General features: G+C 38.8%; 1 protein-coding gene across 1 annotated transcript in view; it reads right to left on the bottom strand.

Moving 5' to 3' along the window:
• Positions 1 to 19,937, bottom strand: part of ABHD2 (abhydrolase domain containing 2, acylglycerol lipase) — a 50,555-nt gene that overhangs the window by 16,937 nt on the left and 13,681 nt on the right. The window contains exons 2-6 of the mRNA XM_072402715.1: positions 12,616 to 12,705; positions 10,454 to 10,652; positions 8,040 to 8,215; positions 7,044 to 7,211; positions 1,307 to 1,490 (exon numbers count right to left, since the gene is read on the bottom strand). Of these exons, the coding sequence (XP_072258816.1) occupies positions 1,307 to 1,490; positions 7,044 to 7,211; positions 8,040 to 8,215; positions 10,454 to 10,647 (722 nt within the window). The 5' untranslated portion in view covers positions 10,648 to 10,652; positions 12,616 to 12,705. The remainder of the gene's footprint in view (positions 1 to 1,306; positions 1,491 to 7,043; positions 7,212 to 8,039; positions 8,216 to 10,453; positions 10,653 to 12,615; positions 12,706 to 19,937) is intronic.

Here is a 19,937-nt window from a genome sequence, read left to right as displayed (position 1 = left end):
AATGTCAATATGGGGAGGAAGCCAATTAGCCTAACTGCATGTTTTTGGACTGTGGGAGGAAACCGGAGTACCCAGCGTAAACCCACCAAACATGGGGAGAACCTGCAAACTCTATACAGATAGTGTCCTGACCAGAATTCAAACCTGGGACCCAGCTCTGCAAAAGCCAGAGTGATAACCACTGAGCCACCGTGCTGATTCTGACCGAAAAGAAGCTGGGAGGGTGTGAGCTTGACAAGGACCCAATAAGTTGATGCTCTCATGATACATAGACGATCATGATACTAAATGTATGCGACTGGTCCTGCCCACACAACACTGCTCACCCCTGCCTGGTTCAAGCAATGTGAGGTCAGATAAATGATAACCTTTCACTTAGGTTCACATTGGGGAGCTTTAAAAAGAATGCAACAGGCAACTACTGCTGGCTGCACACAATTCCACACATGTATTACTGATGGAAAACGACATTGAGGCCCTTTATTATCTGGCAGTTTTTTGGAGGGGAGGACCACCTCTGATCTCCAAATCATTTTCATTCATAAATGCATGGTTAAAATATGGAATACTAGTGAGCAATAGCAGCAGAGGGATAGGGCCTGATTTATTAAAGTTCTCCAAGAGAAGATAGACTATAATAGGAGAACCTGGGTGGCCCAGCAAATAATTTTTAAGAAATCCATTCCAGTGTTGCTGGATAACACAGATCCTACCATGAAAGTCTATCTTCTCCAGTCTTGGAGAGCTTTAACCCTCCCTGGCAGTATTACTTAGTGTGAGACGGGGTAAAAAAAAAAAAAAAAAAAAACATGCAAAAAGCGGTAACCCTGAGTGACACACGACACTCGGGGTAGCTAAAAACATTAAAAAAAAACACTTACCTGGTCTTATCGGTATCCTCTGGCATCCTGCTTGTCAGTGCTCATCCTCGGGGCATGTCCTCTTCGTCCGATCTTTTGCCAGCGATTGCAGAGACGTACCTGGGGAGTTCCTGGTGACATTGGCGCATGCATTGGTACGTGCTGGAGGCGCGGCGGGAAATTTAAAATTTTGTATTGGATTCAATACAAAATAACTGTATTGAATCCAATACAAAGAAATCTTATATATATATATATATATATATATATATATATATATATATAAATATATTTAAAATACTTGCTTCTTTACAGTTAAATCACAGGTTTCAGTATTTTTGTGCACCCTTGTTTTAATAGACAACGTGACAATTGGGACAAGTTTGCAGTCTGATACTTTTATTTTAGTGTAGATAGACCAAGAAATACAAATAAAGATCACTTACCGGGAAGCACTGTACCCCTGGCACACACTGGCACAGCACAGAACTCTCTCCTGGTTGGTTGCGGCTTCACCAAGGAATTTACACACAATGTTGCCACCAAGGCTAAACCCCACAACTATCAGTCTGGTTTGAGGATATGTCTTCTTGATGTAGTTGACCATTCCTCCAAACTCCCATGTACAACCTAGGAGAAGAAAATTACAGAATAAAATCCAAGTTAAGCATATGAGAATACCACTGAGTTTTTTCTCAAGTGGTTACCACCTCCCTAAGGTAATTGAAACAATACAAAATTACAGTATATTAAAATAACAGCATCAATTTTATTTCAAACACATTAAAAATCTTTTTTCAAAAAGCATTAAAAATTCCTTTGAGAATTGGTTTGACAGGTACAAAAGGTAGAGTCAAAATCTTATAAGGAAAAAATGTCTACTATGAATTGTGATGTTGTTGTAGCCCGACACGTTTCGCAGGAAAAACCTGCTTCCTCAGGGGAACACAACAGTTGTAGAAACGTTCACATGCCATGACACTTGAAGTTGATAAAGACTCAATTCCTGTAAGCTCGGCCTGCACGGTTTATGGAGTTTGTATACAACCATACAAATGAGACAGATCAATCTGCAATATACCAGCGAGTCTGGTTGTATATTTATATTACTGAATCAGGACCAAACATTTGGTCAAAGGACAAACAGCTAGTAAAAGGAAAAAACCTCTGTTGACGAGTGCCATGTGGCACTCTGCAGTTTCTCCATCTCAGTTTGAAACAAAGGCTTTACATTTTGGTGTTTTTTTATCACCTTTGAGTCACAAGTCACGTCAATTGAACATTGTACAACTGTGGTGTTCCCCTGAGGAAGCAGGTTTATCCGGCAAAACGGGTTGGGCTACAAAAACATCCCTGTGGACCTTTATCTGATAAGATTGTGGCTCTACCTTTTGCACTTGTCAAACCAATTCTCAGAAGAATTTTTATTGTTTTGGAAAAAAAGACTTTTAATGTGTTTGAAATAAAATTGATGCTGATATTTTAATAGATTGTAATTGTAACTTTGATTACAGACAATGCCCCTTCAGCAATATAAAAAAAAAAAAAAAACGCCTTTTCCTGCTTGATCACATTTTTTTTTTTTTTTACACATGAAGAAGTTCAATGAAGCAATCCAGCACATCCTGGCATCATACGGTGAGCTGTACATATGTATTTGTGTTTAATTGAAGGGACATCACCTATTCCTTCTACAATAATGAACCTGTCTAACTTCACATTTTTGGCCCAACTATAACCCTGCTTAAGACTAAGTAGAAGTCCAAATACAATTTTGATACATGGCAATGTAGAGATTTATAAGACAAGAAGGACAAAATTAGACCTATAATTCTGTGCGTCATTACCTATTAAAAGGAGTAACAGTTTTTGTTATTGGTGGTTAGATGGTACAGGAATCAATAAACCTGCAAAGTATACAAGTCTCTGCACCAATTAGCTTTATTATTTTATATCAAATCTAAATACTCTACGACTTGTTATATGAAGACACTTTACTTTTGACCCTATGGTGTTTTTAATTTGTATGTATTGTATCGTCTTCCCTGCTAAGGGGTTATTTTATACTCAAGCTAATAAATATTGTACATTTATACATTTTCTGATATTTGGGTATCCCATAATTCATAGTTACATAGTAAATCAGGTTGAAATAAAAAACAAAAAAAAAAAAAACATAAGTCCACCAAGTTCAACCACTAGGGAAATAAACATATCCCAGACAAAACTTTAGAGGAAGGCAAAAAAAAAAAACCTGGTTCAATTTGCTTTAATAAAGGGAAAAAAATTCCTTCCTGATTCCATGAAACAATCTGATATTCCCTGGATGAACAGTCTATAGCTACGTACACACTTCCAATAATTATCGTTGGTAAACGAACGACGAACGATCCTGCACGATATCGGCGAACGATCGTATAGCACCGATCCTGTACATGCAGATAACGACACGATCGTTCGCAGATATTGTACACACAATAGATGCGATCGTTTGAGCGATACAGGAAGTGACGTGCACGACAGGAAGTGAACAAACGTTCGTTCATCACGCATGCTCAGACCATGGACGATCAATGAACGACCGTACACACGATAGATGGTAAACGATCGTCGTCCAATCCGATCCGCCGGTCCGGTCGTTCATTTCCAGCGACTATTCTCGTTCGTCGGCGTCGTTGGTTACTTTTTTTACGAACGATTTTTGACCAATCGATCGTTCGTCGGTCGTTCATTTCCAATGATAAAAATTGGAAGTGTGTACGCAGCTTATGTTATCTTTACTTTAAAGCTTCAATACCCAGTTATATTCCAATACGTTGTTGTGGTGTACTTTTGATTATGTATTTGCAAAGTTGGACTGACCCAAATAAGTTGTGGTGAATATATGGTTTTCAGGGTGTTGGTACCATAAGACACAGCATGCCTTCATATGGCCTAATCTTCGCAGGGTATGTATCTTTCTGTGTAAAGGTGGGGCAATAAGAGCAGTTATCAGGGACAAATCTTTGGAAAGTTTCCAAGCATCAACCAAGTCAGCAGGAACATATTAGCTTGTCCCAAATAAATCGAAATAAATCTGCAGACTGATAGATGCCTTGCCACCCGTCATTCTCACAGCCATTTGTCTACTACCGGCCCGTTCTATAAACTGCTGTCTACAGAGAAATCAATAAACTCAAAGCGATTTATCACTGCTTATGAAAGAAACCAGAAAATAAAACAAGATATGGGAACAGATGAGACATGTGACATTTTCCTGTGTGTAGAAAAGATTTCAGCTAGGTATTGGACTGAAAACAATGGGCGTATAAAGAGATTCTAAATCCCAGACGAAGCATGTTAAAAGAACATTAAAGCTGGTCCAAATGACAGCACCTGTTTTTAGTTTTTTTTTCAATACATGATGCCTATGTCAATCATTTTATGATCCAGCATAGCCGGCAGATTGCTAAATGATGGCGGGTGACAGTTGTACCAATGTTAGATTTTCACCAGAGGCTATTGTGTATGATTGAAAATATAGATTTTGTATGCAGCTATAAACTCACATTCCAGCAAATTATTGTAAGAACTACAGTTGTTTCACAACAAAGAAAGGAGAAGTATCATTTATAACACATTTTAAAGGAAACCTACATAGGCAGAAATAAGGGGTTGGCACTGCCAACCTCTTATTAAAAATGCTAAATGCTTGGCATTAAATACTAAAATCTCTGACCCATCTAAAAATCTCAGAACCCAGCTAATGAAGCAAAAGGAAAGTTAATTTCATAAAGACTTTGATCATCTTATGGAAGTAGTTATCAGCATAAAAGTAGTATCCTATTGCGTGATACTTCCCCCACCTCCTAGATTGTAAGCTCTGCGGGGCAGGGTCCTCTCCGCCTGTGTCACTGTCTGTATCTGTCTGTTATTTGCAACCCCTATTTGTACAGCGCTGCGTAATATGTTAGCACTATATAAATCCTGTTTAATAATTATATGGCTTAATGGGAAGTTGCAGGTTATCAATTTTATCTTTTATATTTTATCTGGACAAGTAACCCATATTTTTTTATGTGTCATGCACAGTGCATAATTAATATTGAATTGTTGTGATAATAAATGTGTTCTTCAAATTAAAGATGAAAAATATTCAATTATTTCTGTATATCAGCTCTGTCAGAGTGTAAAAATTTGAACTTGATAAAATATATGTCATGTAGATTTTCAAGCTAAGCATAGATGGCTTGATAAAAAGAAAGCAAGTTTCCTAAATTTCAGCATCTGTACCAATTTCGGGTTTCTGTATTTTGTGACAATTAGGTGCCTTGGGAAAGCAGTAATAGAGGGAAATCTGCTTTCTTGCCTTCAGACTTCTATGATAAAGAGAAAAGGATGTGATACACCATGCATGAGAAGGTGTCATCATAAGACAATACCTGTGCATGGTACTGGTGCCTATTGAAATCAAATGGGAGTTTACAAATATCTTCCTGACAAACTCATCTAATGGTAGCTTAAGGTTCCTTGTTACTTCAAATAACACAACAACTAAAACTTCAAATGTTTTGTCACAGGTGCCCATGTTAGCTTTACTACAACCATCCCCTGCACAAACTAATTCGGCTGCACGTGCCCTTTGAATAATGGATAGGTGTCTGTAATGTAACTGGATGAAGTCTTGACGGGTTAGCTGAAGAAAAGACCACGTGCAGATTTGCTCCAGTTTTCTGATTAAATTTCAGACTCCCTGTGTGCAACATGCTCCCAAAAGAGAAGGGTTGCCCAATAAATCTGACAACCTATCTCTTTCTTTATGGGGGACAGTACATTTTCTAAAATATTCATCAATGATCATTCACTGTTTAATTGCAGGTTGTCCGTATACCTTTGCTATATGAAACAGCCACAACAAAATGTATATTTTCTGGCACCAACATTACAGTTGAAGAGAGTCTATTATCATTTTATTTGGTACAAAATAAAAATTATCTTGCACAGCTGATTAAAAAAGGTATAATAAGCAATATGTGGTTTATGTACCCTTTCTAGATAAAATGTGCAGGTTAAAGTGACACAAGAGATTATAAGCAATGTCACACTACCAGAATACACAGCTCTGGGACATCTAAAGGCAAACAAATAGACTGATGACAAAAGCCCTTGCAGATCAGTATATCAGAGGTGAAAAATATTAAAACAATTCACTTGAAATTATTTAGCTCATCATTCGTCGTACATGGATCCGTCCTGAATGATCCACAAACGACGAACAATCGTAATGAAAATGAAGGGGAGAGAGCGAAGCGGGGTCCGCTTCGTCTTTTCCCCCCTCCCCTCTCCATGGAGCAGAATGGTGCTTATGTACCGATCCTTTCCAACAATAATTATTGCACATGTGTATGCAGCCTTAAGGAGAAAGGAAAACGTTGGTTGACTTTAGGTTTGGCAGTCCTGTTCAAGGCTAGGGATAAGCAAAACCAACTTGAAGCAGGTCAAATTCAAGGTCAGAAGGACTTCAACTGCAGGTCAAGTGCAGCAGTCACTGAAATCTAAATGATGTCAGAAGTCTAGCAATCTGATGTCAAACAAATGGCATAAACACTAGATGTGGCCTGAAGGGACGGACATAAAAGTCATCAGGTTCCTACCAGGTAACTGAAAAATTCCACACAGTATAAGGGCCTGTGTAAATAGACTTTTGTTTACTTCCAGTGTGTTTTGAAAGGTTTCTAAGACTAGGAGTATCCAAAACCAGCCTGACTAAGGTCCAAAGTGAGTCAACTGCCGGTCAAACTCACCATCAATGCATTTTGCATAGTTTCAGAAGCATTTCAGACTAATGCAGTTAGCACTACCCTAAAGCCTACTGACATAAGCCTTAAAAGTTCTTTAAAGCTGAACCGATTCCTTAATCCTTAAGGATGGAGTAAGCAACTGGAACAGCACAATACCGGGCCTGCTTGACAACATCACATGGGGTGCTATACCTGAGTTTAAAGTTCCAGTGGAGCAGTAAAAATAAGTTAGTGGCTTGGAATGTTTTGGGTAGCCTGAAGCATTCAGAAATACATGGTTAATTTTTAGATTACAGAATGACTTTTATATTCTATAGACATATTATCACACCTTTTTAGGTTTTGGACATGTCTTTTGGGTAGTTGCTAAATATAGAATGCTTTTCTCTAAACCCCTGCTTACCATACGTAAACATGCGTGGAGAGGTTAGCTCAATGTTCGGTAAGGCTCCAAGGTGATTTAGCACAGCACATCTATATCCATTCTTCTGAGCATAGTCCACAAAAGTCCGAATGTACTGCTTCTCGCTGTGATTTGCTATTCCAGGACATATAACCATTGTGACATTGTCTGTTGAGGAGGGGGAAGAGAGAAAATATGTTATCCTCTAGATATAGAATGGTAAAAACAAAAGATCTAAATCTGTCCCTGATTATTGTGTGTAATATATTGGCACTATATAAATCCTGTTTTTTATTATTATTAATAATAATAATAATAATAATAATAATAATAATAATAATAATAAATGTTCCCCTTCCCTAATGTTGCCTTCTATTATCCGAAACTTACCTTAGCAAGATAGTGTCCCCTCTAGTTACAGACCCCCTATGCCTTTCTGGTCATTGTTATCAGTGTTTATTTGGTTTTCCAAAATTGGAAGTAAATTACACCTAATAAAAAGGGCAGACATGAAAGCTTTTTTTATGACAGAAGAGACTGTGAAGTTTCTGGTAGTATAATTTTGCTTATATATTTAAATATGGTATAGCTTTACTGATTTTACTTGCAGTACAAAACTTTTCTTTCGGAAGTTCTATATTGGCAGCGTTTTAATACTGTCAATTTAGATCTTCCAAAAGAAGAGTTTTGTGCTGCAAGTAAAATCAGTAAAGCTATACCATATTTAAATATATGATAATATGAACCCAAAAGCCAAATTCTTAGTGACTCATAGTGAGTTTTAGGTAGTTCTTGGAAGGCGGAAAAATCAGTTAGCTTCTTTCGAATTCTAGTGGACAGCAGTGGAGGAGTCCCTTAGTTTCCTATTTGAAGGCCTTACAAAAAACCACAAGATGTCACTGGGATTTTAAGACTGCAGAAACCCCCATAATTTAAATAAGAATGATAAACTGCTAATATGGAAGTACAGATCTACCCCCTCATGTATGTACTAACCTCCAGTGCAGTGCTCAGCTAGTGGCTCAAAGAGGTCAAAGGTTGCAGTAGCTCCATCAGGCATAGTGAGGTACTTCCTTAGACCGTATGGGTTTGGAGAGTTGACTCGACCCATCTTTCCATACAGCGCTGTTTGGATATGTCCACTTTTTCCCCAAATAAGAGGTGGAAGGTACCTAATAAATCAACCAATAAGTATGTAAAAACCAAGCAAAGTAAAGAAAATAATAAAACCTGCTATAAGAACCTTAATGTGTAAACACAATAGACAGTTCACGATGGTCACCCGACACTATTCATGGATTCATATGGATGGATGGACTAATGACGGTTGGGTACAATCACTATACAAGTCAAGGGAGGAGAGCATAGCAGGGTGTCACATCCTCTCCATAGAACAAGTGCTGTGTGTATAGAACCCGTTTGTTCATTTATTACTGGAAATGATCATGAAAGATAGTTTTAAGTGTGTATGCAGCCTTATAGTGATTGGATATCTAAAATGAAATTGAGGACTTTTTGCTGAACCTAGAGTAAGACTTTAACTCAGCATTACTTTCTACTCAATATATTGAAACGTATAAGCTGGACCACAGCCATCCAGAAACTTAATGGAGTTCAAATGTGCAATCATGAGTTCAATGGGTCTCCATGAACATGAAGGAGGTTCCATGACATTTTGCTCTACACAACAAAACTAAGGATGTGAATAAAAAAGTGATGACAGAGTAGAGGAATGCTGCAGAAAGTCAACATTGGGGTTTTCTATTGGTTGGAAAACAAATGTACATGTAAGCAATTTTCTCTTTGAGGAAGCTAAGGCTTTGTACACATGTCAGATGATTCTCACCCCATAATCGCCTCAAGGCTGATATTAGACGAGAATCTGTCGTGTGGACAGTGCTAGTCATTCATGGATCTGTTCTGGCGTATCCATGAACGAGGAACGATCGTAATGGAAGTATAGGGGAGAGAGCACAGCGGTGTGCTGCTCCGTCATTTTCCCCCCACCCCTCTCCATAGAGCAGAATGGTGCAATATGCACAATGCTCCTTCATGCATCATTCAGTCTTTTGTCATTGGAAAGAATTGTGAAAGATCCTTTGAAAAGAAATTTATTGAAATGTGTGTACACAGCCTTATCTGTCAAAAAAATTTTTGCACAGTACACTACTAAGGGGCATCTTTCTAGAAGGTAGAGAACAGTAATAAAACACTTCAATTGGTGGGGGGGGGAGGGTCAGGACTTTATTCATACATCCTCCTAACGGGGTCCTTCTCGTAACCTCGCTTGGGGGCGCACCGGCCAGAGATGCAGACCTGCGATGGGAGAGTGGGTGGGTTCTGGCATCATGATGTCACTATGGGGGAAGTTTCTTCCCCTTTGAGTGACACTCGGCTCCCCGCGCATGCACGGTCCAGGGCCGGTAATTTTAGGGAGCCAGTCCGAAAAGGTTGGCGATCACTGTTCTGGACAACATTACCAAGACCAAACTCACCAAGGGCTTGAATTGTTGAATATTTAAATATCAGCAAGATGTAAGCATTTATACCGTGACACTGCCATCTCTGTAAAGGGGACACCCTGTCATTCCTATACTTAACTTACCTAGGCTTACCCAACACAGCTTTCTTCACCCCAGCTGTTCACATTGCAATCTCCTCCCCTGCAAAATTGCTTGGCTCTAGAAGCTATTCACTAGGTCTGAGCACTTTCACAGTGACATTAACAATAACTTGGGTTACTAACATTTACTCTTTTCTTTGCCAAGCCAAGAAAGAGAAAGAAGCAAAGAGGGATTTCCAGAAGGGAAGTGTAGCAAGGACATGGTCACTTTGTGATGCATGACAGTTTCTCATTACAAGCTACCTGTTTATCTGATGCTGTAATATTCTTTGCAAATTCAATAGATCTCATAATTCATACAGAATTTAAAATAATATTTGTGTGAAACTCTTTCATACATGACAAGCCAGATAAAAACGAACAATTATGAGTTATTACTTTAAAACATAAATGCATGAAAGAACAGAAATAAGAGCCCTGTCCGAGACCTATGAGTAATGTCAATGAAGTGCATAGATACAGCAAACAGTTGACTGCTCAGCCCTTAATGTGTTTGTTCAAAGTGTAGTCTGGTGCAAATGATTAACTATTAAGAACCACCAGTGATTTTTAAGCATTTTGAATACAGAGCTCTTATCATACCGTATATTACAGTGTTTCTTAACCAGGATTCCTCCGGAGGTTGTTAGGGGTTCCTTGACCAATGAGCAATCTGTGCCTCTCATGTTAGTTTAGGCGAGACCAATAATCTTTTTGGCTATCCGTAATGGTGACATTCTTCTAACTGGCCAGCAATGTAAGAGGCATTCTTACCACATTAATAAAACAGTAACAGAAGTCTACTCACTCTTTGGTCAGCAAGGGACAAGATTTTGCCAGGTAGTGATTTAAAGGGGTTTCTTGGTATATGAGCTCTGGGGGTGCAGTTGGGCTTTTCAAGTTCAAGCAGCGCACAATAACATAAAGTGCAGCAGCGACAGCTGCAAGCTTCATCCCATCAAAGACGGCAGGCATCTCCGGGCTTTCCAACATTGTATTCATGTTGACTGCAAAAAAACAAAAAGAAGAATTAGAATAGCTGTATACAAAAATGGTGATATAGTGCAAACAACTACAAGATACCAGCAAAAATCAGGGAACAATAAGTATACTTGGGCTACGTACACATGTCAGATGATTCTTGTCCGATAATCGCCTCAGGGCTGATATCAGACGGGAATCTAGCAAGTGTACAGCACACGTCATCTGTCGTTCTGTCCTGGCCGATCCACGGACAACAAACGTGGAACGATCATAATGAAAGGGAAGGGAAGAGAGCGCTGCGGGGCGCCGCTCCGTAGTTCTCCCCTCTTCATAGAGCAGAACATTATGTACAATGTATGTACACAGCCCGTTCATGCATTGTTCAATCTTTTGTTGTTGGAAAGGATGACAATTATTGAACATGTGTTTAATAATTATCTGTAAAACTTTTTACAATGTACACTACTAAGGGGCATCTTTCTAGCAGGTAGAGAACAGTAATAAAACACTTCTAATGGTAGATGGAAGGGGGGAGGGCAGGACTTCATTCATGTGTTCCTTTTAAGATACTTCCTAACATCTTGATAAAATAAATATTTTTTGGAACAGAAGATGTAATTCCACCCCTTTCAAACAACAATTATTGCATGTGTGTATGCACCCTTACTCACTTACTTAGAAAACTTAAAAAGTTACGCATTATTTCATAGTTGATACCACTTTTTAAAATGTTTTAGGGATTACACAATGAAAAAACAAACAGAATATGTGCATTGGTGGTTTTACTCTCCTGTTTTGAAGCATAGCACCATAAATATTTTAGAAGGTAAAGTGATTTATGTAGATTTCTTTCAAATATGTATAAGCCCTTTCAACAGTGGTCAGCTTAATAAAGACCACACCATGTGTGACTTACCAATAACGGGAACAGTCATTTCCTAGCTCTTGTGTCATGCACTAGTTTTGGAAAGGTGAAGTGAAACATATGCTCAGTCACTTCCCTGGAATTAGTTTGCACCATGTGTTACAGAAACAGTTCCTTCTAAGCAGGTATAGCAACACAGTTGTTATTCACAATGACAAAGGACAGTCAGTAAGGCCCATGTTAGATAGCAAATGCTGATGATGACTTTGCAAGTCAGAGATTTGCTAAAATTATTCATTAAAACCATAAGGAGTAGCTCCATTTCTGCTTGGGTCAGCAACAAGTAATTGTACATTAAGTGTAATTAGTGACAGACTTTAAAGGAATGTACTTAATTTTAAACAAACTAAAACCTGAGCATGTGCAGTACACTTTAACTTGAAACATTTAAACATATGCAATTTATGGGAAGAACAGACATTGGGTTTTTCACACTTTGTAAATTACCTTTGTGAAACAATTGATTCCATTCACCAAATGGGAAACTGACATATACCGCAAGCTTGGGTATTTGTCAAAAAGCTGAACTGTACATGCACAGGTTCAGCTTTGATTGGCAGGCTACCTGGCAATCCAGGCTGGGAATGAATGAACTCCTTTGAGGGTACATTAGCTCACCCCGGCCAATCAAAATGGCCGAAGATCTTCGGGAAAAGAAGATGATAGCGCCATGCAAGTGAACAGGGACTGGTGAGAATAGCAGGTTTAGTTCCGCTTTATACCCCAATCATTGCCTTGTATCTTACAAATCATAGTTTTATTTCTGACAGCTAATACAGTTCCCATTCTATTTCTGGGTCTCATTCACTGACTTGCCTTGTCTTGTTTTCACATCTCTTCTCTTCTTGGTCAATCACAGAACACTGTGTAATCTATGAATGACCAAGGGAAAGGGAGACAACACAACTGTTGCAGTGAATCAGATTCACAGATATATCTAGACTGGGGGAGAAGTAAAACAGGAACTTAAAAGATCTGTGCTCAGAGTTCTTATTTATGAAACTAATTACTATGAAATACTTTTCTGAGTATCACAGGAATAAAGGAAAATCTAATCTTACCGTTTGTGGAAGATCCCTTGCAGGAAGAGTTCTTTAGGACGTGAATTAAACTCTTTGGGAAATTACAGGATCACAGTGATAAGGTCAAGTCTGGAAAAGAAAAGATAATGATAAGTACAATATGTGATAATTCCTCCCAAACCACAGAAGCTTGCAAATAGCAATTTAGCATATGGAAAGGACAACTTGCTCAGGGGCAAACCGACATTTCACAAGTGGTAGTGACATTCAGCGGCGAGTGCAGAATAAATTATGCCAAGAAGGATCACAAGTGAGTGGAAGAAGGGAACACTTTAGTATAATTTATAGACTATACTTACTATACTCAATACACCACTTCCTGCAGTTCAATTGTCATTTAAATGTTTAATTCAATAAACAGTTTTAAATAAGGAGAAGAACTGACTAATAAGTAATGAGACTGAAGCCTATTTACAGTTTATCCCATCTTGTCCTCATACAGCGTCTACATTTAGGAGTTACATCCCGCAGAATGCCACTGGACTAATATAAAATGTAAATGGAGCTAAAGTGATAAAAGTCCTGAAACAAAAAACTTAAATAGAATAATAGGAAACTCATATATTGTCTTTTCACATTGCTTTTAATGCATTAACACCTGGAGTTAAGCAAGGTATAGAAAAAATAGTATACAGTACAAAATACAGGCATTATACACAGGCACTCCAGAGGATGAAGACCGGGATATTGCTCTATTAAAGGTTAACGTGATTGCAGCCATTTTACTTTACAGTTAAATGTGGTCCATGATAAAGGTTTCAAGCAAATTAAAAAAAAAGAAATAGTATTTCATGGACAGTACAAAACTCTGTCTTATTAAAGGACATTTATCAGAACAAAAATCATAATCTAGAAAAGCGTCCTGACACCTGATTTTTTGAGCTTTCAGGTCAATGACTTGACAAGTAGTTAGGAAGGTAAACAATCAGAGCCTGGGGAATGGACCTTTACCTAAATAAGCCGACTATTATTGCTTTTATTCACCAACATGAAAGCACAGCCTCCCTACACTGAGGGGGATTAGATGATAAAGGATCACCTTCATCTTCTGGTAATTCTTGTTTTCATCCCAACACACTGAACTACCCTATAGACACAAACCTACTGAGTAGCCTGTTGTCAGACCAATCATTTCAACAAGTCTTCTCATAAGATTACATGTAAATTTAAAGTATTGCATTTACACATAAAACCTTCATTGTATAGACATCAAATGCTGCTGCTGGGATGTAATGTCTGCAAACCCACCGACTCAGAGCCGTTACTAAACTAAAATGTTTACCTTACGTAAAAGGGTAGACAACTCCTTTTTTTTTTTTAAAGAAGGGTTAAGCCTCTTCTCTGAATGGGAGCGCAGAGCCTCCTGGAAAACATATGTAACGCAACCTGGGAGGCTCCTGGCTGCTCCTACTGCACACTCTCAGGATCGGGCATGCGCAGAACGAGCCTTTTCTTCAATGAGGGGACAAAAAGATACGGATCTTAAGCATGCGCAGTAAGATTGGCAATCTTTTTTCCCTCATCTAGGTAGTGCAAGATCGGGTGACATGCGAAGAAGGAGGAAGAAAGGAAAAGAAGATGGCAACCGGATCATGTGGGACATGATCCAGGAAACCTCCGGATAGATCAAGGTAAGCAATTTTTTTTTTTTTTTCAGTTTACTTCCCCTCTAACATTGTTTTATTGTCCTTTATCCATACCCAAGCAGCTACAAGTTATGTATGAAGGAGGGACAAAGAAGCTGGGTCTGCATAGATCAGGGGTGTCAAATTCTGTCCGCGGGTCAAATCTGGTGCGGCACATCCTTTTTTTATGGCCCCCAAAAAGAATTCTTAATATGCATTGCAGCTGGTCTGCCGCTACTACAATCCGTAGTAACGGCGAGCCAGATGCAATTCATATTAGATTGTAAGCTCTTCGGGGCAGGGTCCTCTCCTCCTGTATCACTGTCTGTATTAGTCTGTCATTTTCAATCCCTATTTAATGTACAGCACTGCGTAATATGTTGGCGCTATATAAATCCTGTTTATTAATAATAATAATAATAATAATATTAGGCTGCTGTTCAATAGACGCGAGTACAATGCCGCTACTACTATATCCGTCATCACTCGTGTCTCTAGACCAGCGGCCTCTCTACCTATGTGTGGCCCCGCATTTTATAGATGCAAGTGATGCCGGGAATTGTAGTAGCGGCATTACTCGTGTCTATTGAACAGCAGCCTATGCGTGAAAACTGACAGGTATGCGTTTATACTGACAGGTAAGCTCAATAATCAGGAATTATCAGGATTAATATTATCAGGAATTATCATAGAGCTATTGCTATATTAATTGTTTTACTGTGCCAGAGACTGCAACGTGACACCAAAAGAATGCAGCAATTCATTTGGTTTCACATTGCATTCTCTTGCAAAGTAAAACAATTAATCTCAATAAGAAGAAACAAGAACACCTGAGAAGAGCATGCAGTAATATGCAGTGGATTGATCTTAATATTTTTCTCATGTGTTCTTGTTTCTTCTTATCAAGATTATCGTTTTCTCAATAAATTTCAAGTTTGGCCTGCGACTTGGTCTAAGATTTTAGTTTGACACCCCTGGCATAGACCATAGGTGGACACTTCCAAAAGAGGAGAAGGGTTTTGAAATGCAAAGTGGAGGGGCTATGATAGGGAACGGACTCTTTCTGAAATGGTCATACAGCTATTCCTCACTAACTCTCCAACGGGTACACTGTAAACCAGCACGGCATCTACCCTTCATTCTTCTCTGATCTTCCTTGCTCTGGGTCTGCAGGCTGCCAGTCAGCCTGTCAATGACACATGCTCTGCATACTCTTTAAGCTCCTCCAGTGTTCTCCCCAGAAAATGTGTTTACCCCCTTAGCCCCTTGGTTCTAATTCTGTCCGTATTTCCACGCAAGAAGCGTTACATTTTTTTGTATGGAAATTTATTTTACATTGTAGGCCTATAATACTTAGGCATAACTCACCGAAATATCTCCAATATTTAATAAATTTAATAATAAACTTTAAATAAAAAAAACACAAAAATCTGTTAAAAATAGTGATACATTTAATATAACTGTACAGTTGCATATATATTATAATTAAATATTTATAATATATCAACTTTGTATTGGACTCAATACAGCTATTTTGTATTGAGTCCAATACAAAATTATTTAAATTTCCCGCCACCCCTGCCGCCCCGAGGTCACCGGGAAACCCCGGAGATCGTCTCTGCATTTGCTGACTGGAGATCAGAAGAGGAGGGTGTGTCCCGAAGACCTGCGGGGACCAGCAGGACGCCGGGGGATGACAGAACAGAACAAGGTAAGTGGGTTTTTGTAATCTTTTTAGCGTCCCCGAGGGTGACTCGGGATTACCGCTAGGTGGGAAGAATCTGTAGGTATCCAGTAACCCCTATAGTTCCGTCAGCTTTCTACTGCTCCCCTAGACTTTGTTCTAACTTTTTAATGCCCACTCTCTTAGTACAGGGTTTTCCCCAGGCCCTTTTAGCTGGGTGAACCACCCAGCACTTTTCAGCACCCACCCGGCTGTTTTTGGGTAGTTACTAAAGAGTTTGGTCACAATACAGGGGCTGCCACCCACCTACAACTCCTTCCCACCCGGCTTAAAAAAGTTTCTGGGTTGAGCACTGTAGTATGTCCCATTTTTCCATCGTCCTGATATTATACCCCAACTGTCCAATTCCTAGTATTGTGACCCAGCTTTTCAGTAACCACTCAAAAACAGCCTGGAGTTGGTTACCGAAAAGTGCCGAGTGGTGCGTCCGGCTAAAAGGAACTGGGAGAACACTGCTCCTCAGTAAACGACCAATTAGCTTAACAACTAGATCATTGGCATAGAACTTGGTCGTTAAGTGGGAAGCCTCTGTATATGTAAACTGCAAGTCAATAAAAATTCTTTAACCATTCGTGCTTTTATCTAAAATTTGATAATGTGGGGTCATTAAAAAAAATGCAACATTCTCAGAAACTTTCCTTGAATATGTTACCAAGTTATTGGCTTCGCTTATGTTAGGCCCAGTTCCATAAATAAATGACAAATTAGTCCACTCATGTTCAATTCATTCACAACAATGAATATTCATTTTAGCTTCTGGTCTCCACATTTGAATGATTTCAGTTTGGGAAGTATAAGTCATCTATATAACCTACTTTAATAGGTTTTTATTTAGCAGCAAAACAAATGTATTTTCTTCTGAAGTTCTTTTCTGGGGCTTGATATGAATTTACATTCATTAATATGAATGAAGCCAAGAATATTTATTGTCCTAAGGTGTCCCTTGCTACTGGTACCAATGAGTTTGAAGTATATTTGTTATTCAAGCATGAAAGCAAGAAGCAGCTTTATGCACGATGTAGCCAGCAATGGGCTGAAATAATATTACCAGTTAATGCAGAACTAAACCATGTGATACTCACCAGTCCCAGTTCAGTGGCAGGGAGCGTCCATCTTCTTCCTTCTTGCAATCTTCGTCCATCTCTGTGGAGCTGTTGGGATTGCTGAGCTGTACATAGGCAGCTTAACATTGGATGCCAGGATACCCGACACATCCTGGCTTCCCTTCTTATTACTTGCACTGAATGAACTCCTGCACACCTTCGCGAAAGCTACATTACCCAAGCCCGGCTAATCAAGATGGACAAACTAAACTAAAGTACTAATCATTCTGAATTTTATCAGTGGCAAAGAGTAAACCAAAACTACAGACAGAATAAAAAAAAAACAGGCATAAAAATGGTTATCTATAGACACTCCTCGTCACAAAATTACACAAAGAAGTCATGGTACACATTTGTTTGGATAGTATGAAGAGTCAAAAGCCTGGCAGTAACATATAAAACTATCTGGATTGATTACACTGCTTGATCCCTTCAAAAGGTTGGATAAAAGCCATGCATATTTTACTGTCAATGCATCTGATCCAGGACATCAGCTTATTTATAAAGGAGTTTGCACTATTTGTTCAGGATTATGTGCACAGCCTATTACTAAGTTTGCAGACTTCTGTCCCGATCAGGTATATTTTTTTTGCAACCATGGAACAAAAACAACAAAATATGTTTTATTGTTAGATTTACCAAACTGAAAAGCAGAAATTGAGTTCTAGGTTAGGCATTATTTACGTTTATGAGCTGTAAACCAGATGAAAAATGACACTTGCTGTGAGACTTCCTCCATTCTGCAGGGGTTTATTTTTACTTAGGGTACCAGTAAAAGATGCCCTTACTTACCTCATGCCTTACCCCCGCAGATTGCTTTCTCAGCATTGAGAGGACGCCAAGGGCCCTCCACAACCCTGATTGTTGGAGAGATAAAGAAATAACAGCCTGCACAGGAGCAAGGGGTACTGACATTTTATCAGACTGGGAACTCCCCAATAGCAACACAGGAACAGACAGAAATTCTTTTCTTTAGTAGAGTAAGAGAATTCAATCACAGATTAATATTGCTGGGTCTCTGCTGCAAAAATTTCCTGTATTGCCAGTCTGGTAAAAAACATTGCCTGCAGGATAGAAAGTGAGGGTAAATCTCTGTGATGGAGTTCCACATAACAATAAAAACCTGACCCCTTACCGCACTAGACTTTAACAAAAAAATTGCCAGTTATAGGGTAAGCTCCTGACCTAGGCTATGTACACACGTCAGATGATTCTAATCCTATAATTGCCTCAGGGCGGATATCGGATGAGAATCTGGTGTGTACAGTGCTCGTGGGATGTCGTTCATGATTCCGTCCTGACAAATGATCGTAATGAAAGTGAAGGGGGGAGAGCGCACCAGGGTGCTGCTCCCCACATTCTCCCCTCTCCCCTTTTCATAGAGCAGAACAGCACTGTATGCGCAGCATTCAGTTTTTTGTCGTTGGAAAGGATCATGAGAGATCAGAAAAACAATTATTGAATATGTGTACNCTGCCTTATTTTTGCCATTCCTACAATTCCTAGAATGGAGACAGGTTCCAGGATCTATGTGTATGTGCAGTTGTTACATTATTGGCCCCCAATAGCTGAAGAGGACCCCAAGAAACAGCAATGGACAGACTGACGGCTGACAGCTGAATCAGACAGAATGTTTGTTAGGTAAGGGTGCCATAATGTGCAATAATGCTGTAAATACCAATGGATTAGTAAATCAGCCTTTTGAAAAAGATGCAACTCCTTGGTAAAGGTTTCCTTTAGCAGCAACTTTGTTCCAAAAGATCCTGCCATGGATCACCAAAGTACATTTTGTTTGTACTAAGTTGGTTATGAGGCTTATGTAGATCCCCTTGTTAATAAGATTCTCAGAGTTTTTTGTGGGCTGTGTTTTTAAGAGTATACTCAATATAAAACTTAATAAAAGGTAAAAAATAAAAATAAAAATAAAAAGTTAGAAAAATAAATTATTACTTAATTACAAACTGTGGGCAGAACAATATGGCCTTGCAGCATTGGGATCCCAATTTATTCTTGTCCAAGAAATTATCTGCATGGCATTTGTATATTGTCCCAACATTCCTATGGACAAATGCATTCCTTCCCGCTCTGAAAACTGGCCTTAAACATTGTTAGGAACATCAGATGATCACTTTGGTCAGACATTAGAATGTGAATACCCCTAAGGCACAGTTAGTGACATGATGTTGCACTTTAAAGTGCTGCAAAGAATATCAGCACTATAAAAATACAAGACAATGATAATAATAATATTAATAATAATAATAATAATAATAATAATAATAAAAACATACTTTTCCTCCCATGAGACGCTGAGGTAGCACCACTCCACAATGTTCATTGTGAACCACTTTTTTAATCTTATGTCTGAGTTATTTCCCACCAACTGTTCCTGCATATAAATATCATTGTTAAATATTACATAAAGACCTAGCCGCACCAGCAGCCAAAAAACATGTTTCACAAATAGCTGTGGTGTTATATTAACAGGCACTGTCCAGGAAGATAGTTGTTAAAACATGTACGCCCCGATATATTCCTGGCATGGAGCCCATGGTATCATTGCTGCATTGTAGTTTTATAGTTCTTATGTTATTGCAATGATGTATTTATATTACATGACTCAACAAGGAGATCAATCTTCTAGAACGCTGTGCGCTTGCTGTATGATCTTGCAGCTTTTGTGTCAGGTTTGAACAAATATGAATACATGAGGTCAAACTTTCAGGCCTTAGATAGCTTCAGCTTATAGATGTTTCAAGAAAAATGCTGTGAGTCTAGCTGAATGATAGCTGATCCATTACCATTTTGCCAACATAAGGGGCTCTATTT

Source organism: Pyxicephalus adspersus, chromosome 2, assembly GCF_032062135.1.
Source record: "Pyxicephalus adspersus chromosome 2, UCB_Pads_2.0, whole genome shotgun sequence".
NCBI lineage: Eukaryota > Metazoa > Chordata > Amphibia > Anura > Pyxicephalidae > Pyxicephalus > Pyxicephalus adspersus.
This window is presented reverse-complemented; position numbering and strand designations above follow the sequence as displayed.